Here is a 10,921-nt window from a genome sequence, read left to right on the forward strand (position 1 = left end):
CCGGGGCGGGGCCGCCGGCCGGGGCGGGGCGCGGATGGCGGCGGCGCGCCATGTTGCGGTGGCTCGTCGCGGTGCTCAGTCACGCCTGTTTTGTCTCCAAGGGCGGCAGCATGTTCTACGCGGTGCGCCGGGGCCGGCGGACGGGCGTCTACCGCACGTGGTAAGGGCCTCGCCGGGCCCCGCCGCCGGGGCAGCGCGGGGAGCGGCAGCCGACCCGGCCCAGCCCGGCCCCGGGCGCCGCTCACCCGCCGCCCGCTGTGTTGCAGGGCGGAGTGTCAGGAGCAGGTGAACAAGTTCCCTTCCGCCAGCTTCAAGAAGTTCGCCACCGAGAAGGATGCCTGGGCCTTCGTGGGCGCCGGCCCCGCGGCGGAGCAGCCCGAGGCGGCAGGTAGCTCGGCCTCCCTTCGGCTCCCGCCTCGCCCCGCTGCGCTGCCCGTTACCGGGGGGCGGGGGAGGGGGGTTGCTGCGCACTGGCATGTCCTACCTGAGCTCCCACGGCTCTATACGCGGTACAGGAACCGTCCCCCCCCCCCCCCCCAACTGTCTTCTCTCTGGTGCCCCTGTGAGCACTTAGTGCAGCTTACAGCTAAAAGCGGATGGTGACTTCTGTTTAATGTCTCCTCAAAACCTTTAACGTTCCTGAACCTGTCAAAGTGCAGTGGTGGCCCTAGGATCTTAACAGAGTGGTGGATATGTCTGGGCAATAAGAACACTTCTATAGGCACCTGGAGGCTATTGCTTGTAGCATGTCTGTTCTTGTTGAAGGGCTGTCATGTATGTGTCTTCACTTATGTTTCACCTGGAGTTAAGAATTACTTGTGTATATGTATGTGTTTTCCTTGTAGTATTTTTTTAGGAGATGGTGAAGTTTTAAACTTAGCAGACTTGGGTTACTAATAGGTGAGAAAAATGTCACTGAAAGCAGTCATTCTGAATAAAGTTTGGCTCTTATGTATAACTTAACTCTTTTTTTTTTTTTTAAATTCCTTCTTAAGAGACACATGGTCCTTCAGTTATAACACAGGAAAATGATAACCACAGAGAGGAACCAGAAACAGACATCTTGTGTTGCAACAAATGCAAGAGACCATATGAACAGTCTGCAGCTGAAGAACATGATACAAAACGCGTAAAACATGATGAAACATACTCAGCACCAACAGTCAGTGAAGATAAATTTTCATACATGGGTAAAGCTCGAATTCTTCGTGCTCTTTCGTAATTAAAAGAGTAAATATTAGAGGGTTTTTAGAGAGATTTGGTGAGTCTAGAGGCACCAGTCACAGTATTTCTTCTTAAAATGGAAACGTGAGCCATGTTCACTCTCCTTTTTTCAGTATAACAGTTGGCTTCAATTGTATCAACATATAGGTTAATCTTGTTGTTTTAGATGTGGTTATATGTACACCTTGATTAAAGACCTGATATTTAAATGCAGGCGTAGCTGATAAGCTTAGTCTTGACTGAAGAAGGTGGGAACTACAGTGAGAACATGGAACTCCAGGCAGTGATGCTTTCTGAGGCTTGACTGCGATTTGGGAGCAGTGAGGGTACAAAGCTGCAGTCAAGCTTCTTGTGTCATGCTTTCCTAACTTATATGGCTTCTCGGATAACACTCTGAAGCGCTCTTTGTAGAGGGATGTTTTGGGGATTAATCTGCTGGCAGACTTTTTTTTTTTCCCGCTTGAAGGTGGGGCTGCATCTTTGAAGGACTGCTTGAAATTCTGATTTGGATAATTCTTTTGTAGGTGACTTTGCAGTTGTTTATACAGATGGCTGCTGCTCGGGTAATGGACGTAATAGGGCACGTGCTGGAATAGGCGTCTACTGGGGACCAGGCCACCCTTTGTAAGTAGCTTGTTTACTTAAAAAAGAGAAGTATACTAATGTTTGTTTTGTGTATGACTTACAACGCTAGCCTCTTTTTGAGTAGGAAACCCTGCTGTTGAGACGCCTCTCACTATTATGACAGTAGTGAGTTACTGAGGACAACAAAGATCAGCTTCTCTAGCAAGTAAGAATGTGAGGAAAATCAATTGGAAATAACTTTTTTAGGGGATGAAGTTATAATCCGAGGGGTGCAGAAAGTTTTAAATTATTGTAGGCACACATGGAAGACAATAAAAGTAACTGCCTCTTGACAGTAGGTCCAAATATGTTTGTCACACTATCTAGATGTAAGTTACAACTGGAATCTCCATCCGTTTTCCTTTTTAAAAAAAAAAAAAGTTCTCATCTTTATTTTTCTAATGAGCAGTGATTATACACTAATATGAATACCTTGAATAACTGATGTACTATTTGTTCCATGATCACAGAAATACCAGTGAAAGACTTCCTGGACGGCAGACTAATCAAAGAGCTGAAATACATGTAAGTAGTAAATGTCATAAAAAGCTTCTACATGTGGAACAGAACAGTATACTCATGGCTATTTCAACTCTAGCCTTTAGAAACCAGTTATGGAGCTGTGAGGGAAGTCTGTAGAACATTGGAATTATGACCTGAAACAAATATATCTCTTCCGGTTTTATTGATCCTTACTGGATTTGAAAAAGGAGTTAGCTCATCTTGGGAAATTTCTAAATGTCATCAGGCCAGTCATAAATATTTGCCTTGCATTAGGAAAGCCTGGTTCTCAAATCTGTATAGTATTCTTTGTGTTTATAAGGTATATGCCTCATACTTCAGGATGAGGGCTCTCTTTTGGCGATTAAGAGGACATTTCCTTGCCTTTTGTGATAGGATCAGCGTGTCGCCTTTTTTAGCTAAGGATGACAAACTACTGTGGGCTCTCAGGAGTAATTTCACCTTTTGCTGCTGGCAGCAGCAGATTTAATCTCACCTTTATCATTATAGTGCTAGTACTGCTGCTACCCTGTACTGCTGCTACCCTGTACTGTGTATTTGAGGTAAAATGGAATGGGAAACTGGTCTGCTTTTAAAAAAAAAAAAAAAACAACAAACAAAACCCAGGAAGCTCCAATTGGTGAGGGACACCCAAAGGTGATGGTGGTGTATCAGGGGCCAAACTTAAATCACTGAAGAGCATTTCAGCCCTCCATGTAGACCTAGCTTTTTCCAGCTTTTCTTAATATGCTTCTTGGCAAGAAAAGAGCAAAACTTTTTAGGTGTGGCCAGACTTTTGGAACTGGGATGAATCCTTGTTCCCCAGAGTTATGGAGAAGATGGCTAAAACTCTGTACAGTTGATAGACCCTTGGATAGTTAAACATCTGGGCAGAGAGCTGCTCCTGTGGTCCAGAATCGAAGGACGGGACTTTTTTCTTTGCTGATGAAACTTAAGTGGCTCCTTGTTTGTCTTACGCGCACAGATGACCGCTTATTTTGGGAACCTCTGCTCTAAAGCATGCTGGTACTCACTGATGGAGAGACTACAATAATATTCTCTGTTGTTCTTGTGTATTAACATCAGGTATTTTGTTGGTATTTTAATGGTATCTGTTCAAAACCTGTTCTGAACCGTGATTGTATTGAAATATTCTTAAGGCAGCCTGCAAAGCAATAGAGCAAGCAAAGAGTCAAAACATCAAGAAACTAATTATCTACACTGATAGCAAGTTCACTATTAATGGTAAGTTAATGATTTTATTTTCCTTTTTTTTTTTTTAAAGACGCAGTGCGCACAACTTGATATATAAGGAGCATAGAATGTACTGGGAAATGGAGTGAGGACTATAAGGAAGAGAATGCAAAACTTATTTCAGTACTCATGACTGCTTGGGAAAAACTTCCACAATATTGCAGGGGTTACTTCCCTGAATGAAATACAAGCAGAGATAAAGTGCTTGTTATAGTGAACAATGGCAGAAGCAACTAAAGCACTTTTTGTAAGTAAATGAGACTTTCAGTATGAGAGATGGAGCCTACAAAAATGTTGTTCTTGTATGCTTTGCTAAAGGTGACCGGGAGAGTACTCGGAAGTTACCCTAGTGACCCTATCTTTTTTTCTCGTTTTAGAGAGGATATCTTAATATGCAAACCTGAAGTATACTAAAGTTGTTTTTTTGCTTTTTTACATCTAGAATGCACTTGCAAACTTCCAGGCTGATAGAAGACTATGCAGAGATAGTATGCAGTCAGAGTGTGTGTTTAAGGTTTCACCTTCATCCAGAGGCATGAAAAACTTACGGAGGATTGCTAGGAAATAAAATTGATACAGGCAGTAAGACTTAATGTCTGAAAAAACTGCTTCTCCTTTCCCATACAGCCTCAGATTTCATTTCTGTGATGCTTCCAAACTGTATAAGTATCTCTCTCTGTATTTCACACTTTGACAAAGGGTGTACCTATGTTAGTTGTTTTCAGGTCACTTTGGAGCATTTATGAGACTAATATTAAAAGACTCAGTGGAACTCTTGATCTAAAACTAAAATTTGCTTTTTCACACTTCAGTTGGGGAAAGGTGAGCATCTTGAGATTAAGTTCCCACCCTTAAAAGTGCTAACATTGGAGGTAATTACGTGTTTTATTACTTGTTGCTGACAAAGTAACTGAATGACTTTATGTTAAAAATCTGTATACCTTTCCTTTTTCTCCAAACAAAAAGTCATTCTGCTGCCTGGAAGCTCCCTGATTTGTGAAAAAGGAGGAGTAGGAAGGAAGAGCATAGCTTTTTCCTTTGTTCAGGTGGCTTACGCTTAGCAAGAAAGCAAAATATATCTTGAAACAATCTGGTGTCGCCTTAACTAGTGATACCCTGGAAAGGATAGAAAGCTGCTAACTGGAGGAAAGTGATTTCTGGTCAAAGAAAGACTTACTGGAGCTGTCATTTGTTGCATGTTTCAAATTCTGCTAGCTTATGTGTGTATGGAAGAGGCGTCTTAATAAGGTTGCTAAATGGAATGTATCAAGGGATTTATAAACTAGAAGCAGGAGGATAGTGCACAGTAGAGGAAGGGACAGTAAATGTTAAGAAACAATTTCAAGGGCTGTGTCCTAAAATTTTCGGATGGGTAGCTTATTTTCCCCCAAAGATTTGAGTATAGCATTTCCTATAGGAGCAGGATGTATGTTTTAGTCTCTGCTGGAAACATTCTGAAAAAGGGAGGAGTAAATAGAAGAGCCTCTGCTCACGTGGAGTTCATGTGTTCAGAGCTGGGTGTTGTGTGCTGAACAGTGGAATCAAATGGGCTGATTTGTGCCAAAATGCAAGTGGTCCAAAGCAGTATGGAGGAAAGAAGCATCTTTGCAGTTATTTGCTTTGTGGGAGAAAAGTCTATAGCATCTATTGTTCTGTGAAACTGGTGTTACAAAGGAGGAAAACTTGCTGTGTTGGATAAAATTGCAGTTAAACTTTGGTTTGAGGGAGGAAGATATGAATCTTTGGGTGCAGTCTTTTATTCTCTTTATTTTTTGCTGGCAGTTCTCTTTTATTCTCTTTATTTTTTGCTGGCAGTTCTCTCTTGCCTTTTGGGTCACTTTTGGGTCACAGGTTCCACTCCAGTTTAATCAAAGTTATATTTTAAAAGCAATTCCTAATTACTTTTACAAAATAACAGAAAGAAGCTTGCTGTTGAGTACAGGTGGTTGTGCTTTGGTTTTTGGGCGGTGTTGTATACAAGGTTGGTGAATAAACAGTTTATTTGCTGTGGAAGCAGTAAGGGTGTCTTATGCTGTCCAGACCAGCAAAGGTATATTTAAAAAATCTCCCTGTTTGAGGAGTCTTGAAATAATTTTTTTTTTTTAAACCAACAGTAGATGTCTGTCTGCCTCTTCCATGTTAAAAATCTTGCTCTGTAGGAATAGGCTTACGTAACCCTTTTCTGAAGTGTTCTGTTTAAGCATGCAGAAGCCGTAGGAGAGGAGGCCATCTATTCTTACTGTATGTGTGCTGTCTTTTTGGTCTCTCAAAAAAGTAGAGGTACTCGGATCTGTTTTACGTTACATCAGGCAGATCCTTAATTTCAGTTCATGTAGTAATTTCATGTGCAATATGTACCCAAACTTGTAGTCTTTAAATGTCTGTTCAGGGAAATATTGCCAGGTAGTTCAAATAATGATGGAAAACTACTGTCTTTCAGGACTGTATTAGAGAACCAGACAAGAAAATCTTCTGCCTCTTATATCTTTACCTGACATTTGGTACACACTTACTGTCTTCATACAGGAAGATTGTTTCTGCAAGGCTGTTCACTCTGTCTTTGTTTTTGCTGGATTCTTCCACAGTATTATGGTAGTATTCCCTTTGCATAGGTATTACAAGTTGGGTTGACAACTGGAAAACAAATGGCTGGAGAACAAGTTCAGGAGGAAGTGTAATAAATAAAGAAGATTTTGAAAGACTTGATAATCTATCAAAAGGCATAGAGATTCAGTGGGTAAGCACCTCATGTATTATTCTTAATGACACCTTAAACACTCCTCTTTGTTTTTGGTCATACTTCTAAGATTTTAGAATTTTATGGAGAATACTACTGTTGCATATCCTTAAATGTGAAGAAGTTGCTTATTTTATTCAAAGCAAGTAAGATTATTACTTAAATTTAAGCAAATCTCTTGGAACTACTATTTTGTTACTTAAGCACTTATTTATATTCGCTTGCAGTCTTTCGTTACTTCTTTGAAAATGCCTGTAGTAATTATTGTTAATCTGTTTGAACTGTTAACAACAGGAGAAACTTCTATTCCTAGAAATCAGTTTAAAACATATTTGTTATCTTTTGAGTTGTAGCTCAAATTCTGGATTTGTTTATCGGAATTCTTTACATGCTAGTTCTTTAGTACAACTTGATCAAATGAATTCTTCAAACTGGGGAAAACTGGAGAGTATAACCCCAAATAAACTAATTCCAGTTTCCTGTACTGTAATGGTGCAGGTTTTTTCCGATAAAACTGGATATAAAAGGTATTAAAAATATACAATTTTAGTTTGCAATTGTATAGCTCTTCAATAAATTAAAGTCTTCTATACTGATTTTCCTGATGAAACACTCTTTTTTTTTTGTTGTTGTTGTTTGGTAGCCTCTAATTTCAGTGCTAAATGTTATAGGGGGATGTCTCCTCCCTCTAAATTTTAATCTAGCCAAGGTAAAAGTATTGAATCTAGAAGCAAATCTCTGTACCATTGACTTAATCATTATTAATGGTATGTTTATTTGGCTTCTGTCATTAGTCTGTGGAAAACAGGATGGGACAGATATTTTTTAGCTTATACTTTTCCTATGGAAAAATCTCTTGCAAATATTTTTGTTCTGTGTTCTGGAGTTGGCCACCATATGCAACATATCTTAAAGGCTGGCTTGATTGTATGCAGTTACTCCTATTATCTATTGAGTGGAAGAAACTGTAAAAATCTAAATCTAAGCCCAAATTTCAGGTGCCCTAGTGTATTTCATATAAAAGAAAAATGGAACACTCGTAACATCTGAATCTCTTGAAATGCAGAAAGATACTTTTTGGCTATTGGCTTTTAACTGGTTTCATTTATCTGGAGAGAGGAGGAAAATAAAAAAAAAGAAAAAGAAAAACCTCTCCAGTATTATGCTGCTGTACTTGCTTCCTTCTTGCAGTCAAACACATTAAAGGATATCTCCATGTCAGGTCACTGATCTCACAAGCACTTCATGCTCCTCTTCCCTTAGATCGTGTCAAAGGGCAAGATTTGATTGATCCTGACAAGGATAGGTTTAGAATTGTAAGGATTTTTTAAAGTTCCTAATTGTTGAAAAATGGATAGTTGAGACATTGTCTGAAAATTGATACACCCCCCTTTCTGCATCCTGAGTGCTGTGTCCATTATGACTGGATGTGTCCAATGGCTGTGTCCTTTGGCCTTAGTGGCACAGAGGTGTCTGACTTTGTGGGAGAAGACTAACTTGGTTTAAGAACTGAATGCAGAGGGTTTTTTCCTCACCCCCCTGAAAGTGGGACTCTACTTTTAAGTTGGAAGGTCTAAGTCTCACCGCTGTCCTCTGCGTTTCTTAAAGGCTAGGTTAGGTGGATGCTCGCACAGTTCACCACTTCTCAGAAAAGTTCCTCACAATTTGGCAAGACGATTTTGTTAGTTCTGGGAAGGCTATGAGCGTTACTGGGAAGGACACCTCAGGACTGAATCTGAGGAGATTACTGCTCTAAGGAGGTGCTACTATACGATGAATAGAAATGTATTTTTTTTTTTCCTGTTTGTCTTGATTTCGTGTATGTGTAACACTCCTATACTCGTATTTCAACAGATGCATATTCCTGGTCATGCTGGCTTCCGAGGAAATGAAGAAGCTGATAGACTAGCAAGAGAAGGAGCTGGTAAACAAAAATCATGACATATTATTGGGACTAGAGACTATTGCGGTCGGAGGAAATGGATTAACATCACGACAGTTTGACCTGTTTTAATTGTTTCAGAGTTGAGCTTTGAACTGTACTTCTTCCTGGCCTGAAACTTCAAAGATATACCAACTTAGGAAGAAAAAACACACACATTTTCTTTCTGTAGTGTTTGTTTTACAATCAAGTCAATATTTAGTTAATGGTATACAGCGTTTGCTTTTTCTCCATCTTACTGAAGCACTGCTGTCAATGTTTTTTAGCTATCTCATATAGACTTTTGGATTCACCATATGAGAGACTTCTGATGCGATAATATTAAATTGTTATCCTGACTTAAGTGTTCTGCATTTCCCTCTTAGTGAAATAAATGAATTTTTTGTACAGAGGTATCTACTAATGGTGCAACATAGTGTGTCGGGGGGGGGGATTGTAGGTGTGAGCGGCGGGGAGATCAATGACACAATAACTATTAATGTGCTTTTACATTGTGGCAGTAGCAGCAATATCTTCAGAAGTAGGTTTGTAACATTCACATGTGGTTTGCAGTTTCATTAGTTACAGCATCTGCATATTTTTTCATGCTAACTGCTTCTTCTGCAAATTAACATGAACGAACTAAAAAGCCAGGTCACATGAAAACTTGAACAAACCTTTTTTACTGCTCTCTCTCTGTGTCTTGCTTCCTGTTTCCAATAACTCAATTTTTTCTGTATGCTGGTTCTCATTAGCCTTGTTTAGTTCTCCTTCCCTATTGTCCCATTGTCTGTCTTATAAGAAACAGGACTAGGAGATGATCAGCTTCTCCAGATCTGGATGTCTAGTGTTTGACTTAATTTTTCCATCAGTGATGAGATTAATTGAATGGCTACTGTGCGCTTGAATTACAGAGTAATTACTAATAGTTTTATTTTTCTGTACATCCAATTAGTGGTGACAAAGATAACTTATCAACTTTTTTGTAAGCCATTTAAATAGCATTGGCTAGTATGACTAGAGCTAGAAGTCATTTAATTTTTTATTTTAATTAATAGGAGAGCTGAAGGTTGATTTCTTACTAGTTCTCTGTCCTTACTTTCTTACTTTCCTCTAGCCTCCTTACTGAGGTAAAGTTTGTGCCCTCTTGTGCATTTATAGCCACAGGAATTGTGATAGACCTAGGAAACTGGCTAGCTGCTACTTAATCTATGAGTGTGGGTTTTTTTTTTTTTTTCCTCCTATGCAAAACTTCATGTAGGGGTAAGGTAGTACAGTGATTAGATTTTGGTGCTCTCCTATCTATTTTTTTTTTTTTTTTAATTTTTAGAACTTTGACATGAAGGAAAATAGCCAGTCACCCTTGATCAAATGTCTAGTTGAAGCAGAGTTAAAAAGTGTGATTAAACATTGTACTGGGAAGGTGGCATCTGTGTGGATCTGTATTCTAGAAAGCACTGGCTTTGAAAAATGTGGTAGGTAATGATGGGTAAATCGTATCATCATTTGTAACTACTGCCTGCAGTAATTCCTGAATGTGGAAGCTGGGACTCTGAAACAGTCTTATGTTAGTTTAATGCAGATACTCACCAACCTCACTCTGAATATTCAGAGTAGAAGAAAGGTCAGAGGAGAGTTTTGAAATTAAGGATTAAGAGTGGTTAAAGGATGGAAGGTGAATGGTGTTTCTCAACAAGGCTGAACAGAGACTTGAGAACCCAAAGAGTGTTGCCAGTTTGAGCATTTTCATTCCCTATAAAGGATGACTAAAGGGTGTTCCCATTTAACAGGTGTCATTCCAGCTCGGTTTATATGTGATTCTAAAACTAAATGTAAACTATACCAACACTAGACTAGCTTATCTGTAATATGATAGGAGTTACAGTTGAGTTTTATTCAGAGTAGATAACTAGTATTGCTTATCCATTAAAGATCATACATTTAAGGGGGCCGGTAATGTTTCTAAGAACTCAAGAAATAGTGCTAAGACTAGACAGACAGTCTAAAAATCTTCAGTCTTTTAGGAAGAAGAGTAGGGAATGTTTGAGGAGGGCTTGTTTTTTTCAGTTGTGGTGTTCGTTCTTTCATTGAGTTTAGCTGGCTGTTGGCGTATCTGCCATATAGAATCATAGTACAGTTGAGGTTGGAAGGAGACCTCTGGAGGTCATCTAGTCTAACCGCTCAAAGCGGGGTCAACTAGAGCAGTCAAGTTTTTACTGTCTCCAAGGATAGAGACAGAACAACTTTTCTTAGCCGGTGTGACCCAGTGTTTTACCTGCTTTCATTTATTACCGCCCTGCTTTCATTTATTGCGATGTTGCAGTGCACGTCTTTGAGACTGACTGGTAAATTCTAGTCTGCCCTAGCAGCAATGCTCAGACTGTCAATACTGATTTAAAGTTAGGCAAGATGTGTGCTCCAGCATATGAGCCAAAATGGCTAGTGTCCATAAGCAGCCTCTTTTACTAGCAAATATTTTTGATGGAGTAGTGGAGCACTGGAACTAGAGATGCACTTTCATCACTGAAGGGCCTTGTGGAAGTAGGTGCTGGGTCTGAGCACAGATTTGTGATGGTAAACAAAAGTTTAGGAACGACAACTGGTGACACACAAAACAAGTTGCAGGGAGCAATCTTTGGACCGTAGGAGACTGTCATTGA

General features: G+C 39.8%; 1 protein-coding gene across 1 annotated transcript; it reads left to right on the forward strand.

Annotated features, from left to right (window-relative positions):
• RNASEH1 (ribonuclease H1) lies at nt 1-8,620 on the forward strand. Its single transcript, XM_068937247.1, has 9 exons — nt 1-160; nt 267-388; nt 996-1,190; nt 1,749-1,848; nt 2,319-2,373; nt 3,510-3,594; nt 6,216-6,340; nt 8,195-8,264; nt 8,364-8,620. The coding sequence occupies exons 1-9, from the start codon at nt 51-53 to the stop codon at nt 8,396-8,398; spliced, it is 897 nt and encodes a 298-aa protein (XP_068793348.1). The 5' UTR covers nt 1-50; the 3' UTR covers nt 8,399-8,620.
• Nucleotides 8,621-10,921: the final 2,301 nt, after the last annotated feature.

This window comes from Struthio camelus, chromosome 3, assembly GCF_040807025.1.
Source record: "Struthio camelus isolate bStrCam1 chromosome 3, bStrCam1.hap1, whole genome shotgun sequence".
NCBI lineage: Eukaryota > Metazoa > Chordata > Aves > Struthioniformes > Struthionidae > Struthio > Struthio camelus.

Excerpts from the sequence above, each read along its gene's own strand:
- RNASEH1 (XM_068937247.1), top strand. The coding sequence starts at position 51 with ATGTTGCGGTGGCTCGTCGCGGTGCTCAGTCACGCCTGTTTTGTCTCC. Across the intron at positions 1,849-2,318 it reads TGGGGACCAGGCCACCCTTT|AAATACCAGTGAAAGACTTC; the intron begins GTAAGTAGCTTG and ends CCATGATCACAG. Across the intron at positions 6,341-8,194 it reads AAGGCATAGAGATTCAGTGG|ATGCATATTCCTGGTCATGC; the intron begins GTAAGCACCTCA and ends GTATTTCAACAG.